The following is a 16998-nucleotide window of genomic DNA, read 5'->3' on the forward strand; positions in this document are numbered from 1 at the left end:
AAAATACATATTTTTGGTGTCGAACCATGAACCAGTACTATTCCATCTTATTCTTCTCTCGTTATAATAGTAAAAGATTAAGAGATCGACGGCTTTGGAATCCGAAAGATATTAAACTATCTAGCTCGCGAAGAACTAAATCGAGTTAATGCCTACCTCATATGACCCGCTATTTCTGGAAAACTAACGTCAACCCGTGCAGTAGCAGTATATAAAGGGATCTCCACTTATCTGTTACATAACGGAGCACAGACTGCATGGTTCAAGTATCTCAAATATTTAAAGCTTTTGTAGGCACTTTTATCAGTGACTTTCTCGAGTTTCCTCATCTCTAGAGTGAATCAGAACGAGCGAACTCGCTCTTGTCGTAATGCACTCCATGGACTCAACTCGAGCGTTTGTTAAGGACGTTAAGCGTGTTATTGTCAAGGTTAATTACTTTCTTCTTCATCTTCTTCTTCTTTCAAGATTCAACTTGTTGTTTTTGTTCTACTTGTTCAGAAACCCTAAATTTATATTACATCAATGTAATCTTCTCTCTCTCTCCTTTATTTTATTTTAGAGAGTTCTTATTAAAAATATTTTAATTTAATGAACCTCATCAAATAAACTATTCAAATTATAAAAATACCCTCGGTGCTTGTTACATTAACATGGATATTGAGATTAGAAAAAAAATTTAAGAGTCTTGATCCAATTAAATTTTGGGTTTTTCATTTTAGGAAGATTTACTAATTTTGGAGGTAAATGTCCGTTTTATCCCATGAGAATTTTTAATTTAACAATATATATGGTTTTTGAACATTTTGAAATTATTTTTACACAATATTTTCGTTAAATTTTAAGCGTCTTAATCCAATTAAATTTTGAGTTTTTCATTTTAGGAAGATTTACTAATTTTGGAGGTAAATGTCCGTTTTGCCCCATGAGAATTTTTTATTTAACAACATATATACGGTTTTTGAACATTTTGAAATTACTTCACGCAATATTTTCGTTAAAAACGACCCTTTCATGCATTTCGAAGGTTTTGGTTTGGAAATGCTACTAGGGGCATTTACGTCATTTTTGAAAAAAAGTGATATTTTTAGAAAATGACTGATTTGATCCTAAATTGACAATTTCTATGTTGGGGGATGATTTTCTCTGTAAGTAGCTTGGTTTCTAAGGGGTATATCAGGTTAGGGGTAGTTTCGTCCTTTTTGAAAAATATGAGAATTTTTTTTTGATAGAAAATATCCATTTGGAACTTAAATATTCTTTTCTAATGTTAGTTTAAGTGTTTTGGATTGTTTCATGGTGAAAAGTGAGGGCAAAAGGTACTAAGGGTATATTGGTCATTTGCAAATATTACCCATGATTGGGAATCTGCTGCAACTATGTAATGAATTGATTAGATTAAGAGAGTACGGAAATGGGGTTTCTACAAGATTGAAGGCTATTTTCATAATTTGCATAGTTTTTTGATGAGGGTTATTTTTATAATTTTGAAACTATTGTAATGGGTTCTTTTTATTTTTTATATTTTTGATGAGGAATATTTTTATAAATACATACACATGTTATCGTAGCAAGTATTCTGGATTATTTTCATAATTTCTTTGATTAGGGGTATTTTTGTAATTTCAATATGCAAGTTAATCTATATTTGATGAAGAGTATATTCATTAATTTGAACGCATGTTACATAGAAAGTATTTATTTTCGTCATTTTCGTAATTTATTTGATGAGGGGTTATGTTTATAAATTTACATGAATGTTACTATAACAAGTACTAAGGACTATTTTCATCATTTGAATTTCTTTGATTGGTGTATTCTTTGTAATTTTAACGTGTAGGTTAATATATATTTGATGAAAGGTATTTTCATAAATTCATATACGGGTGTCGGTGGTAGCCAATGTTTTTTTGAATGACCTTTTTTTTTCCCGAGGCACGTGCAACGCCCGCACATCACACGCACTAGGTAAGTGAGGGTGCGCCCTCGTGGGTGGCCCCTGAGGAATTAATGTTCATACTGGGTATCAAACTCCTGACCTATGGGCATTAACCACTTATCAGTCCAAAATTGCCATTGAGCCAACCCCTAGGGGTTAGGCAACCAAACGAGGAAGCTGATTTTGTCCTATATGGCTTAAAAGTTTTGGATTGAGCTGATTTTTTATGAGGATGATCTCTACAACCTAGAGATCATCCTTGCAAAAAATTAGCCCAATCCGAGACTTCTAAATCCATCAAATTTGGTTTACAAATTATCGGTAAAAAATCAACGGTCTACAATTCTAATCACTTTAGATGGGGGTTAGAAGGTTCAGATTGGGCTGATTTTTTCTAAGGATGATCTCCTCATCTTAGAGACCACCCTCACAAAAAATTAGCTCAATCCGAAACTTCTAAGCCATATAGGACAAATTGTTGGCTACCAAACCTGACCTTTCTATATATATTTATTTATTTATCAGTATAAATTCATATGCATATTACTGTAGCAAATATTCTGAGCTATTTTTATAATTTTAATTTGTAATTTCAATATGCGAGTTAATGTTTTTTCGAGGAGAGGTATTTTCGTAAATTCGTATGCATGTTATTGTACCATGTCAAATAACTTTTGCAAATGATTTGCTGAATTTTTAAGAATTTAGGTGAGCCTTGCAAATCATTTACAATACAAATGATTTGCATTGTGTTACCAAGCAATCAAAAAAGTGATCTCAGAAATATTTTTGCATTTGCAAATGATTGTAGTGTACCAAGTATGGCCTTCATTTCTTGTTTAGTGGTGTACCACTAGTTTGAGCGACATGGCTTGTCCTCTAGTTTGGAAGCTTTTTATTTTTTAAATCTTGTGATTTTAAATTGAATCCAAGCTTCATCAAAATATTGAGTGTTTTTGTTTGTTTTGTTTGTTTGTCTCGATTTGAGCTCATACTTCGTTTTGAAGTCGAGGTGGGGTGGGGAGGGGTCAAGTTTGTCAGTGAAACGTTTTCGGCTTTTTTGGTTGGATTGATGGCTCTCAATAGTTAGGGGAGTAATGCAAACTGCTGAATTGTATGAGTTATTCCTTGGAATTATAAATTGCTTAATTGTTGTGGTTGCTGATGGTTGATTTTGATAAATAAAGGTCGGGACAGCTGTTGCTACCCAAGCTGATGGAAGATTAGCTCTAGGCAGACTTGGATCGCTTTGTGAGCAAGTAAATGAGCTTTTCATCCCTTAATACTGTTGTAGAACATAGAGACATCTCCTCTTTATTGAATCAATGTGGTATATATCCTAGTACTTATAAGGTTATGTTCTGAATGAAACACATGCAGCTTAAAGATTTGAATTCTCGTGGATTTGAGGTTATTTTGGTGACTTCGGGGGCAATTGGCGTCGGCCGCCAAAGACTTCGATACAGGAAATTAGTCAACAGCAGGTTCGAATGGCTTTTCTTTATCTATAATGTTGAATTGGTTTTGATTATTTTTCCCCATTATAACTTATTCTCACCATACTTTCTATTTCTTTGTAAAATGAATTTTTTGTTCTTTTTTTAAATTATAACATCGAATGGTTTCATGTTTTGCAGCTTTTCTGATCTCCAAAAACCACAAGTTGAATTTGATGGAAAGGGTTGTGCTGCTGTCGGCCAGAGTGGACTCATGGCTCTATATGACGTCTTGTTTAGTCAGGTGAGACTATTAATAATGTTATATGAGTGGTGATAATATGACTCCCCCACGTGGTATACTCAATCGACTCCCCCGATCGTGGGGTGTGCCAGAACCAAAGACTTATGCCTCGGGATACACAACAACACATCCCCATAAATATGTGCAGTTGTGTATCCTGATGAAAGGAAATCTATGGTTCTGGCACACCCCATGTCAGGGGAGTCGATTGAGTATGCCACGTGGGGAAGTCAGAGTATCACGACTAATGTTTTATTCCATCGACTTGAGTTGTATTTTTCCAAATATTTATGCAATTTGGTGTGTTATGCAGCTAGACGTGACGGCATCTCAACTTCTTGTGACTGATAATGATTTTAGGGATCAAGATTCTAGAATACAGCTTAGTGAAACAGTGATGTCATTGTTAGCTTTGAGGGTCATTCCTATTTTTAATGAAAATGATGCAATTAGTACAAGGAGAACTCCATATGAGGTATATTAATATTCAATGTCCCTATTCTCTTCTGCTCTTGGGCTGGCTATATTATTGATGATGGTTATTTCCATGTTCATTGCAACTGTTGTTCTTTACAAATTATATGTAGTTTAGGCACAAATGAGTGAATCAAGTCCAAGCAACCAAGCTTGACTGGGTGAGGCCAGACAAGACTGTTGGTCAAGCTGTAGAACATATTTACTTTACAAGAGAAATGAAGTACAAAGCTTATTATTTCAAATTTTTTTGTGTAATAGTAGACTCTCTAAATGTAGGATTATATCTTTCATGAAAATGCAGGAAATTACACTATAATGTAGGCAGATTGCAAGTCAAAGTACCCGGCTCAATTTTTTCTTCAAAAGTATAATATAGATTTTTATTAAGAAAAATGATGGTCGAGGTGACTATCACGGAGCAACAAATACAATAGATCAGCACTCCACCTTACAAACTGAATCTCCCATATGAATAGAAAGTCTGCAAAGAAGACACCCTTGAACTCCTCAAACAACTTGCCCCAAAACAAAAAAGATACCCAAAAATGCTAATTATGAGCTCCAGAACCAAATGTTCCTCCCATTGGAACATGTGGTAATGTTACATAATCAGTTGGGTTGCTTCCTCTAGACATGTAGGTCAATTAATATTTAAAGTGGTACGTGTTCATGGAAGGTTTGATACTTCTTTTGTTATTTTTTTGTTAAAAGGCCTTGGTGGCCTCTCACTAATCTTACCATTTGTCAAAAGAAAAATCCTAACTATGTTTTTGTATTGGCAATTGGCAAGCAAGTTAGTGGTTAATAGTTGATGGACTTAGGCAGGTTTAAGAGTTGGTCGTGGTATCCAACTCACAATAATAATTGAAAAACAAAAAAGACAACAGTTACTAAAATTGCAAAACTTCAACAAAAAGAAGGAACAAAAGCCTCTCATTAATTTCAAAATTTACTTGAGTACTCATTTTACACTATTTGAATGTGGCATTATATCAAATTTGTTTAAGCACTTGCATGGTTATGTCCATGTACCCTTATTGATGATATTCCTAGCATTCATAATGTATCTCAAATATAAATTCTGATACTTATGTGCATTTGTTTTTTTTTCAGATTACTTATTTACTTTCCTGCTCATCCTCTATTTTTATTGTAAATATTTGATTGTGAGCATTTATTTTCAGGATTCTTCGGGTATATTTTGGGATAATGACAGTTTGGCAGCTCTATTGGCTTTGGAGCTAAAAGCTGACCTCCTTATTTTGTTGAGTGATGTAGAGGGCCTATATAGTGGTCCTCCTAGTGAGCCACAATCGAAACTTATCCATACATATATAAAAGAAAAGCATCAAGGAATAATCACATTTGGTGACAAGTCAAGGATGGGAAGAGGAGGTATGACTGCTAAAGTAAAAGCTTCTGTATATGCAGCTCACTCTGGTATCCCTGTCATTATTACTAGGTATACTCCTACATTATGCTTGCATAACATTAGGCCTTGCTTTCGCAATTCTCGGCCTCATAAGGGATTATCTATGTTTATATCTAATTTACGTGAATGAGCTCTAATTTTGTTATCTTTGTTGAAGTGGTTATGCTACTGATAATATCATAAAAGTAATTCAAGGAGACTACGTTGGTACTCTCTTTCATCGGGATGCCCATTTATGGGCTCCACTCAAAGAAGTTGGTGCACATGAGATGGCAGTTGCAGCAAGGGATTGTTCGAGACGACTTCAGGTGATATCTCGTGGCTTTACAATCGCAAGGCTTGCATTTGCTTGCACTGTGAAAAATGTTTTTTTTTCTTTCTTTTGCAATTTCAGTGTGGTTTTCTTTGACAACTCTTTCAACTTTATGGATGTACATTCTTTCTTTGTAGCTGTTAAGTGTATTTTTCATGTTTTCCATTATAGGGTCTATCTTCACAAGATAGAAGGAAAATTTTGCTGGGCATAGCTGATGCTTTGGAGGAAAATGAGAATTTAATCAAAGTTGAGAATGAAGCTGATATTGTTGCTGCAGAGCAGGCTGGATATGAAAAGCCATTGATATCTCGGTTGGCGCTGAAACCCGGGAAGGTAAGGCATAGATGGATACTGAAGTTTGGTTGTGATGGGAATTAAGTTCTTTTTTTTTTTTCCTTTTCGGTATCTGGTTTTTGGCCCACCATGATCTATTCAAAGCTGTGATATCCATGGTGTATGCAGGTTTTTATAATTTACGTTCTCTTTGTTTCTTCATAAGCATGGTGTTTAGAAATATCCTGTCCATACTATTGATTCCAATGTACTGTTCTCCACAGATTTCAAGTCTGGCAAAATCCATTCGTGTGCTTGCAGACATGGAAGAACCGATTGGTCATGTTTTAAGGAGAACAGAGGTAAGGGGAGGAGTGGGTTTTTATGAAATTTTCTCCACAATCTTGTGTTGAACAATATGATTCCCGTTTCACGTATTTGGGTGACAAATGAATATGTTTAATTTTTGTCAACTACAAAGAGTGAGGCAAATCACGCAAGCTTCTCTGTTATTTGATAATTTACATAGTACGAAAATTTGTTTGAAAGCTATCGTGCTATGAAACCACCTTTGTGGCCAACGGAATATCTGTCTTCTAGATAAACTCTCTCTTTGTGTTTGTCATCAATCACTCTGAAATTTCTGATATCTATACTCTTGCATCCAGCTTGCAGATGGGCTCATCTTAGAGAAGACATCATGTCCCTTGGGTGTTCTCCTTATTGTTTTTGAGTCTAGACCTGATGCATTGGTTCAGGTAAAAAAATAAAAAATTACTTGATGTTGTTATGTGTTGTACCTGACACAATTAATTCGGTCCTAATTTCTCTTTTTAAATGGTTGGAATTTGTTGAAAGAGAAATACTAATTCTGAGGTTGGTTAGTACTCGTCTGATCTTAGGTTTTCTAGGTATTTGATGCTATATTTACAAGTAGTTGTTGAAGTAGAAATACCGAAATTGAGAATACTCTTTTACCCATTATTTTTTTTGCTATGGATTTTTTCCCACATTTCAGCTTCATGTGATTTTTTCTCGATCACCTTAATTTTTGGTCTTTTATTTGATCCAATAGATAGCGTCATTAGCAATTCGAAGTGGAAATGGGCTTCTCTTGAAAGGTGGAAAAGAAGCAATGCGATCAAACGCAATCTTGCACAAGGTTTAGTTTCTTGAAACCATGGCATGATTTATGGATTGATCTTAAGTGAAACCATCTTAAATTTTTTTTTTTTTTTTTTTAAATCTTTGTTGGTGTTATATTTGCTTTTTTGTAGGTTATTACTTCGGCTATCCCTGGTACTGTTGGTGAAAAGCTTATTGGACTCGTGACTTCAAGAGATGAGATTTCTGATCTGCTTAAGGTGAGAAATGGGTGGAATGGAGAGCATTATACTGAGAGTTATTTGTATCATCTTAGTATTTAACTCAGTGTTTAATCTCTGCCTCAGCTTGATGATGTGATAGATCTTGTGATCCCTAGAGGCAGCAACAAACTTGTTTCACAAATCAAGGAGACAACAAAAATTCCTGTACTTGGTCATGCTGGTAAGCTAAAGAGTTCGACTAGCCTTAATTACTTAGTTAGATTTCAACACTTACTAAGGGTCGTAGACCTCACCTTATGGCATCCAAAAAACATGATCAGGTGCTACAGAGTTGTAGAGGAAAAAATTCTGTGAACTTTACAAAAAAAAGAAGTTATTTTCACCGTTGAAATTTAATTTTAAATTTTGGATTCCGTGGAAGTTCAGTAGCCGTCCATTTTCAAAACCTTGGACCAAACCCAAAAGAAAAAATATATATATATTGATTTTTTTTTTTGAATCTGAGTCTTTTTTGGATTGCCATGTGGTAATCATTTGAGCTCAAGGACCCTTAGTAAGAGTTAAAGAAAGTGTTTTTCTAAGCTAAATTATTGTTGGAGTCTATTTATGTAATATATTGTGTTGGCACAATCTTGATCGTGTAAGACGTTAGATTTTCTATATGAATTAGAGTTTGCAACTAGTGGTTGTTGTAGTAAAATTGCGGTGTCTGCTGCTCAGATGGCGTTTGCCATGTTTATGTTGATAAGTCGGCTAACATGGGTATGGCGAAGCACATTGTTCTGGATGGAAAGACAGACTATCCTGCGGCCTGCAATGCGATGGTAATTCCTTGATATATTCCTTTTTACTGACAAATCGTGTTTGATGATATTAGACATCTGGCTTTATATTTACAACTAATTTATGCCTTTACTGATGCTCTTCACGTGCCCATTTATGACATACTAGTCACTCAGTGTTGTGCTATTCTCAGGAAACACTACTTGTGCACAAAGATTTGTTGGAAACTGGAGGGCTTAATGAGCTCATTGAAGAGCTCTGCCGTGAAGGTATGTCTTTCTTTTCCTTAAAAATTTCCTTTAGGTACCTGAATCCGAGATTAGTTATTGGATAAGGGAATCTGTCCAAGTGGCAGACTTGCTTTCATCGTATCTTAGGAACTAGGATACATCTTATCAGCATAAAAGATACATTTAGGGATGAAGAATTGTTACCGAATTGGTTCCGTCCATACAGAACAAGTTTTATTTTTTAAGATTGTGCAAGTACACTATTATAGTGAACAGAGGAAATCATTTAGCAGAAGCTATCATTGGTGGGATTAGATTGACACTTCCCTAGCTAATGTTCATTCATTGCAGGTGTTACTCTATATGGTGGACCGAGAGCAAGTGCACTGTTAAATATTAAAGCGGCACCCTCATTTCATCATGAGTACAACTCAATGGCTTGCACAATTGAAATCGTGGATGATGTGCATGCAGCCATTGATCATATACATCGTCATGGAAGGCATGTTAGCCTCTCATCTCTCTCTCTCTCTCTCTCTCTATATATATATATATATATATATATATATATATATAAATGAAGATTGTAATATTATTGTATATTGGCTTTTTTGGCAGTGCACATACTGATTGCATCATTACCGAAAACCATGAAATTGCAGAACTCTTCCTACATCAGGTTGACAGGTATGTGTCTCTGATGTATACTTAGGAAATTGGATTTGATACCATGTTGTTCAAACTTTTAAATGTGTCTGTGAAGACAATTATTTTTTGGGATGGTTTTCTCCCAAAATTGGCAAAGGCCATGAGGTTTTGGTGTTTGCCGGCCTAACTCACTAAGCTTCCAGTCTCATCTGTCTGAGATCCTAACTCGACGAAAGTATAAGCTGAAGCAGAGGGTCAATGTAATATGAGGGATTTCCCACACTTGGGAGTTGGGTCGCGGGAAGACTTTCTCAAAAGGATTTGTCTCTGTATGACCGATGTCTGACCAGGAAAACTAACGCGGATTGACTTGGATGAACCCGACCGGGTTTGAAACGAGCAATTTATGAATGATGTCCTTTTGAAATTTTACTTGTACTAAACATTGTGGCAATAATCTACCCTGGCAGTGCGGCTGTATTTCATAATGCAAGCACTCGATTTTGTGATGGGGCGCGTTTTGGGCTTGGTGCTGAGGTATCAATCATCCTGAGTTTTTTAGTATTAAATTTTAGTTAAAATGGTCGAATTTCTCGCTCTTATGATTTCTGTTTAATGCTGAACAGATTGGGATTAGTACAAGTAGGATTCATGCTCGAGGTCCTGTTGGAGTTGAAGGACTGTTAACAACACGATGGTTTGTGCATTCTGAAAAAAAATTCCCTTATTGTGTATCTTTTGATAATAATGGGATTTTATGTTTTTGAAATTAGGCATAATTTCATTTCAAAGAACTAAGCAAGTAATTCTGACTTTTTGAAATGGCTAATAACATGACTTTAAAAGCTTTTCACCTTTCTTTCTTCTTGCCATCGTATTTTTGATGCACTAATCCTAGATATAATGTAGTTTCTAAATCTATTCTCAATCACATTTATAGGAAATGTATACTTTATTATGGAATCCTGTTTACAAAATGTGTTACAAATAATTTTAACCACGTTGCATCCGTGTTACATATTATATTTGTTGCTTGCTAGCATTCGTCATCTATACATTCTATAGGTTATAGATTAGTGTCACACCTTATACGTGTCTTTCGTATAATTTTTGTTGGTTATGTTGGAGCCTAGCTATTACTGACTTGTTACTAAATGCAGGATTTTGAGAGGGAGTGGGCAAGTGGTGGATGGTGATAAAGGGGTTGTTTATACCCATAAGAATCTTGTTATGCAGTCTTGAGTCCTAAGTTGCCAGTAGAAAGGTTAGGTTTCAAAAAAGAAGCCTTCTCCCATTTTATTCCTACTTGTATCCACTATTTTGTTGCTTGTACTTTGTAAACTTTTAATTGGTACTTTTTCTCTATATTTTTTATGTGAGTGTGCATCACTCAAGTTATTTCGAAAACCACTTCCCAATTGTATTTCATCTTTGAAAGATCAATGACGGGTCTCTGATCTTGAAAAGCTTGTCTAATGTACAGCAACATGTGCAGCTTTTTTTAGGCCTTCGTATATGTTTTTTCTTTGAAAGATGAATGAGGGGTGTGGTGCACTTTGAATCCTAGGTATGGGTGTGGTCTCTGATCATTTAAAGCTTGTTCATTGTACATCAAGATGACACTACTCATCCAATTGGATGAGCCAGACCATTCGAAGGGTGAGCCACTAGTAAATTGGTCTACATCAAATAAGCTTATTTCGTTGTGTATTATGTGTTGTACGATCCGTATGAGGATGACAGTTCTAATTATGCCTACTTAGTGTCTATAATTGAGTAAGAACCCTAATTGTGCAATCTTGGCATCAATATTGCATTGTTTCCATATCAAAACAGTAATCGTCAATGCAATGGTCTTGTGTGCACCCAACAACTGAATTTTTTTTTTTTGCAGGCAAAACCATTTCGTGTGCAAGTAAATGATATTTGTGTGGAGGTTTCTAAACACTTCAGGTCAAGAAACACATCAGCGTAAATACATCGGATTTTATCCAAATCCTGAATTTAGTGGGTTTGGTTGCTTGGAGTAGATCCAAATAAAAAAATGCGTCTAATATGGTTTGATATCCCTTGATCTGAGTCATATTTGGGTCGAATACGGCGTCCATCCCTATATCTGCCGACATCTGAATGATATATTACTTTAAAAATTATATTTTTAGATTTTACAAAATATCCTTTGCAAAAAACCATAGCAGAAAATTGTTAAATGATCTAGAATTATTTGATCTGACTCTATCGGTGTCAAGCAATTCATGTCGGGTTGGATCTGGTTTAAGTGAACAAAGTAATTCGGATATGGTTTTATCTACTAGGATCTGAGTTGAATTTGAACCAGGTAAAATCATGGGATCCGAATACGGATATACTCAGATTCAACCTGCGACACATTTTAAGAAACTCGAAATCATTGTTGAAACTTAAAATCCTTATTCAACTTTTCTAAATGCAAAACAGAAGAGAAGAGAGAGAGAGAGAGATGATGGAGAAGAATGAGAGAATGGATAAAGAAGATGGTGAGATGATTAAGATTTCATTTGGTAGAATAGATGGAAAAGATGGTGAGTGTTAAGAGTAATACAATAAGGGTATAAGTGTAATTTTAATTTTTTTTAAAGATTCCACTTAAGTGGGTGCCAAGAACGAATATGGTGGGTGTCAATAGCACAACTCTAACAGCATTACTTTTAAGAAAAGTACACACCTCTAATTGCATTTATTTTATTTGTACAATTTTTGAAAATCTTTGAGTGTGTAATATTTAATTATCGTGGGGAAAGATTTTCTATAAGGATTTTATATGAAAATATTATATCTATATAATAAATCACAATGGTGGATCTTAACTACTACAATTTTGTGAGGGATAAAAGAGTGGAGTCACCAATCCTTTCCTCTTCACCTCTTCTAACATTATTGTCTTTATTTATCAAGTGATGAAAAATATCTATAAAGATTTTATATGAAATTGTTACATCTATATAATAAAATGAAAAATGCCAGAGTGACATTAAAATGACATCGATTCACACATTACTAACGTGGATGTGTATACATAGTCATAGATATTTTTCATCGAGATACAAGTGAAAAACATCTATGGTTCTACGTGCACTTCCACGTCAACAATGTGTGAATGAATTTCAATTTTAATATCACTCCTCACGATTCTAATAAAAAAACAAGTGAAGAATCCCACTATATTATAGTTTTATGAGAGATAAACGTCATTTTTAGCTAAAGTGAGGTGCAGTCCACGATACCTCATTCATTCCTCTCCTCTTGGCTCCTCAACTTTATTTCAGAATTATCTTTTGCTCAACTTTATTCTAGAATTAACTCAATGGATTGGGCAAGTTGTCATTTTTCTCTTTTTAAGTGGGATGCCTTTATGAACATGTTGGAAAATCAAAACTTATTTGTCAGCCTTGGCCGACCAAAAAGCTAAAGAAAAAATGAAAAAGAATGCCTTAGTGAAACCCTTTCCTTACTAACAAAGTTTTTGAGTCTTACAAAGAGTCATTTTGTTTAAATGGATTATCACATCAGAAATCCAACACCACGGCCCCTTTTTAAGTTTCATTGAAAAACTTAGATAAAAAAATTCTTTAGACCTTAATTCGAGGTTTAGAAAATGGACGGCTACCGAACATCCACATAAATCACAAACTTAAAAATGGAAATCAAGGTGAAAAATAACTCTTTTTTTCTTTCTTTCTTTCAAGATTCATATAATTTCGTCCTCTACAACTCTCAAAGCATCCGATCATGTTTTTTGAATGCCAAGTGGTGAGGGCAAAGACCCTCGTAAGGTGAAATCCTTACTAACTTAGTAAGGCTAGCGTGACTAGAAAACTTAAAAAGAAGAAGATAAAGGAAGATCCGTAAAGAAAGAAGAATAAACAGCGTCATGACCACAACTCCAATCTCCAAACACCAAACATTAATATTTCTCTTTTTAATAATATATAGTATAATATAATATATTTCCGAAATTCTCGTAAGAACCATGTAAAGTAAACTCGCTGGATCGGTTTTCTCTCTCTAAGAAAGAGAGAGAGGGAGCAGTATCAACTCTCACGTATCATCACCAAAACTGTTTACTTCCAAACCCTAGATCTTCGATTCGAGTAAAAATATCGACAAGAAAGTCTATAAAACATCAATTTCGTCTTAGTTTATAAATTATTTGTAAATCAAAATCGATAATTTGTTTTCCAAGAAGAAATGGAGGAGATAGATTGTGATGAAATCTAGGGTTTATTAGAGAGAGAGAGAGAGAGACGAAGATGAAAAACTTGATGGGGGGACCTGGAACAGTGAGTGGGCTGATTCTGAGGATAGGGCAATGCTCGTTCGCTGCTGCTTCGATTGGGGTTATGGCCTCTGCTTTCGGCTTCTCAAGATTCACTTCCTTCAGGTATCTTTCTTCTTCTATATTTAAACTAGGGCCTGTTTGGATGGTAATCTTTTCCTCTTAAAAAAGAAAAATAAAATAAAATATTTTCAAGAGCCTTCTTAGGGGGCAAAAGTGGCCAACAAGTTTTTGAAAGAATTTAATGAAGGATCAAGATTTGTATGACCGACTCCAAATTTTTGGGGTAAGGCTTTGATGATGATGATGATTATTATTTTGCTAAATAAAATTGAAAAAAAAAAAAAAACGTAAATCTGTAGGTAAATGTTGAATTTTAATGTTACTATGTTAATAAAATCATTAGAGAAACTCTTTTTTTTTCTCTCTTCATTTATGTACACCATATGGTTTGATCGAAAATATAATTTTAGATAGAATTGAGTTGTGAAAAAGGATTTATCTTGTTGACCCCAATATTTATGATAAGGTGTGGATTGCCTTCTTACATAATCTAGGGCGGTATAGATTTCGTTTTCTCATATTTCCTTCCTGATGTGATCTCTTGCTCAACTTTTAGACTGATTATAATGTTGGAACTCCCTATAATGGGCTAGTTTTTAAATTAAAAGAATTTATGAAGATTGTGCACTTTGACAGTGAATATCTTTGATTCAGCTATTTGATTGCTTCAATGGGGCTTCAAGCATTGTGGAGCTTGGGACTTGCGTGTCTTGACATCTATGCTTTGAGGATAAGGAGAGACCTTAAGAACCCCGTGCTAATGAGCCTGTTTGTTGTTGGTGATTGGGTAACTACTTTATCCTCTTCAACTTTCCTTAGTAATGCATGTAGATTTGTGTGCCAAACCATTTCACCCATGTATGAGAGAGATGCAGCCAGGGTATTTCATGGATATAGTATTTACACGCTAAAACTACAACATCCATTATGAAGTGTTGGGGTAACATATGCGCGGACTTTCTGAGATGCGTGAATGCTCAGACACTAGATTTATTCGCTAAAAATTATTACGATGGCCTAGCTTTATATATATATGGGAAATATTCGGCACCCTACGCTTTACCCTACACTTTACCCTACGTGTTTTGTCCTACATAGGTTAGAAGTTTTGGAATGGGCTGATTTTTGGTGAGGATGAACTCTACGGTTAGAAGATCCTCCTCACCAAAAATCAGCCCATTCCTAAATTTCTAGTCCCATGTTTACAAGTTGAAAAATCGTGGACCGTTCATTGTTTGTAAACCATTTTTGATGGGGTTAGAAGTTTTGGAATGGGCTGATTTTTGGTGAGGATGAACTCTACGGTTAGAAGATCCTCCTCACCAAAAATCAGCCCATTCCTAAATTTCTAGTCCCATGTTTACAAGTTGAAAAATCGTGGACCGTTCATTGTTTGTAAATCATTTTTGATGGGGTTAGAAGTTTTGGAATGGGCTGATTTTTGGTGAGGACGATCTTCTCACCATAAAGATCATCCTCACCAAAAATCAGCCTATTCCAAAACTTCTAATCCATGTAGGACAAAACACGTAGGGTAAAGCGTAGGGTAAAGTGTAGGGTGCCAAACGGGACCCTATATATATATATATATATATATATATGAAAATGTTTGACACCCTACTATTTGCCCTATGTGTTTTGTCCTACATATACCTAAGGGAAGCCAACAAAAGAAGATTTGTTGCAAAGCCTAAATAAAGGTCCAGAAACTGTGGAGTTCACCAGAAGCTTTTTCGGTTTCTAATTTTAAGTTGGTGTTTTTTTTTTTAGGGTATAAATTATACCTTGATCCCCAATGGTTTGTTATGGTTCTATGTTGACCCCCAAACATTTTGACAATTTCACTTACCTCCCCTATCACAGACTTTGTAAATGTTTTGACAAGTTCACTTACCTCCCCTATCACTGACTTTGTTAACATTTTGACTAGTTCACTTACCTCCCCTATCATTTTACATTTTTACCCTCTTATTTAATTATTATTATTGAAAAAAAATAAGTTTTAAAAAGATAAAAATGCCTCCAGCTAAACATTCTCACACTCTTAAGCATAAACCCATTTTTTCACAAGAATATTTGTGTTTATGAAAAAGAATGACATTTCAAAAAGGTTAAAATAATCTTTATAAAAATAAAAATCATTTCTAACTGTTTGATTGACGACAAGTAAACTGAAAGGATGTTAGGGGGTCAACATAGAATTATGTCAAACCATGGGGGGTCAAAGTGTAACCTTTTGATGGATAAAAAAAAAATGTAAACTTTTCTTATTCCTTTTTTCTTTTTTCTTAAGCCGAAATGACACTCAAGAAATTTTACCTATCCTCTGACTTCAATTTTCATATAGTGCTCTTGTTCTGCATGCTAAGAAGTGAAGCAGTCCTGATTTATTATAGAGATCCTTAACTCTGTGTTGAGAATGTTCTGACTGAGATTTAAATTGTAGTTTAGATTTAGTAATTTTTTGTCACATTGTTCCTTTTTATGTGAATTTAACTGACCAATATTTGTAATAATAAATAAAAAAATGTAGGTGACAGCCACTGTATCACTTGCAGCAGCTTGTTCGTCTGCCGGGGTGTCAGTTTTATATGCAAGAGACTTGGAAATCTGCAAGATACAACCCCAACTCCAATGCAACAGGTTCATAACCTCCATAGCTCTCGCGTTCGTTACTTGGTTCCTCATTTCCATATCTTCTCTTATCATGTTTTGGCTCTTGGGCTCGGTTTGAATCTCTGCAAACCCACGGATAAACTGGCATGTCTTCCATGTAAATATTATTTTATGTAATATACCCTTAATTTTGGGCGATGTTCAAAATTGATCATTGAGGTGCACTTCTTTTCAGTTTAAAGTGTTTCCATCCTCCCTACACATATATTCTTTTCTCATGAATGTCATGCATTCATAAGAACATCTGTATGGTCACGCACCTACTCAGATAGTTCAGCCTGCATTATGCATATAGTTCAGAGCATTTCTATCGAACTTTATTGTGGTGGTATCTCAGGCCCCTGAGCTAGAAATGTATACTACAGGCTTGAGTCTAAGTTGGCTCATTTTTGCTGAATCATTTGGGGAATCAAAAACCAAGCTGTGGGTCCCCCCCCCCCCCCCCCCCCCGCGGATGGATTGAAAATGATATTGAGAGGCCCCTGAGGAACTTCTCATAGCCAGGCTCCCATATCCCCCCCATCCCCACCCTTCGGCTGAGACTGATCCCACGGTCACACGCACCGCCCCCTCGGAAAGTCCTACCTGCAATTAGTTAAGTCGAGGGTCAAACGGACCCTGGAGGGTGGCCCCAAGGAATTCATTGCTTTGTGGGGTTTCAAACACTTGACCTACTCAAGGCTCACTCACCCCTAGGCCAACCCCGTGGGGCTGGGAGCCATATCCCCCTTGTTATGATGGAATTGGCAATTCTCTGAAACAGTTGGTTCTTTAAACC

At 35.4% G+C, this 16998-nt stretch overlaps 2 protein-coding genes across 3 annotated transcripts; both read left to right on the top strand.

Moving 5' to 3' along the window:
* The first annotated feature begins 231 nt into the window (after positions 1 to 231).
* LOC147399636 (delta-1-pyrroline-5-carboxylate synthase-like) lies at positions 232 to 11358 on the top strand. Of its 2 annotated transcripts, XM_086445087.1 has the most exons (21): positions 232 to 430; positions 3127 to 3198; positions 3320 to 3423; positions 3577 to 3679; positions 3993 to 4154; positions 5341 to 5618; positions 5746 to 5896; positions 6073 to 6237; positions 6462 to 6539; positions 6846 to 6935; positions 7253 to 7339; positions 7455 to 7541; positions 7629 to 7725; positions 8226 to 8329; positions 8482 to 8557; positions 8870 to 9020; positions 9137 to 9205; positions 9637 to 9703; positions 9793 to 9863; positions 10327 to 10430; positions 11061 to 11358. In XM_086445087.1, the coding sequence occupies exons 1-20, from the start codon at positions 371 to 373 to the stop codon at positions 10406 to 10408; spliced, it is 2154 nt and encodes a 717-aa protein (XP_086301213.1). In that variant the 5' UTR covers positions 232 to 370; the 3' UTR covers positions 10409 to 10430; positions 11061 to 11358. The 2 variants fall into 2 exon arrangements, with proteins under 2 accessions (XP_086301213.1, XP_086301212.1); XM_086445086.1 differs by lacking the exon at positions 11061 to 11358 and having other exon boundaries at positions 10327 to 10531.
* A 1704-nt stretch (positions 11359 to 13062) lies between these two features.
* Positions 13063 to 16394, top strand: LOC147399637 (CASP-like protein 5B2). The gene is made up of 3 exons (XM_086445091.1): positions 13063 to 13586; positions 14199 to 14331; positions 16078 to 16394. The coding sequence occupies exons 1-3, from the start codon at positions 13456 to 13458 to the stop codon at positions 16276 to 16278; spliced, it is 465 nt and encodes a 154-aa protein (XP_086301217.1). The 5' UTR covers positions 13063 to 13455; the 3' UTR covers positions 16279 to 16394.
* The last annotated feature ends 604 nt before the right edge of the window (positions 16395 to 16998 follow it).

This window comes from Akebia trifoliata, chromosome 6 (assembly GCF_017979445.1).
Source record: "Akebia trifoliata isolate Shusen 1 chromosome 6, ASM1797944v1, whole genome shotgun sequence".
Taxonomy (NCBI): Eukaryota; Viridiplantae; Streptophyta; class Magnoliopsida; order Ranunculales; family Lardizabalaceae; genus Akebia; species Akebia trifoliata.

Coding starts and splice junctions, on each gene's coding strand:
- LOC147399636 (XM_086445087.1), top strand. CDS start 371: ATGCACTCCATGGACTCAACTCGAGCGTTTGTTAAGGACGTTAAGCGT. Junction 5,619..5,745: donor ATCCCTGTCATTATTACTAG/GTATACTCCTAC, acceptor TCTTTGTTGAAG/TGGTTATGCTACTGATAATA. Junction 6,936..7,252: donor GACCTGATGCATTGGTTCAG/GTAAAAAAATAA, acceptor TTGATCCAATAG/ATAGCGTCATTAGCAATTCG.
- LOC147399637 (XM_086445091.1), top strand. CDS start 13,456: ATGAAAAACTTGATGGGGGGACCTGGAACAGTGAGTGGGCTGATTCTG. Junction 13,587..14,198: donor TCAAGATTCACTTCCTTCAG/GTATCTTTCTTC, acceptor TCTTTGATTCAG/CTATTTGATTGCTTCAATGG. Junction 14,332..16,077: donor TGTTTGTTGTTGGTGATTGG/GTAACTACTTTA, acceptor AAAAAAATGTAG/GTGACAGCCACTGTATCACT.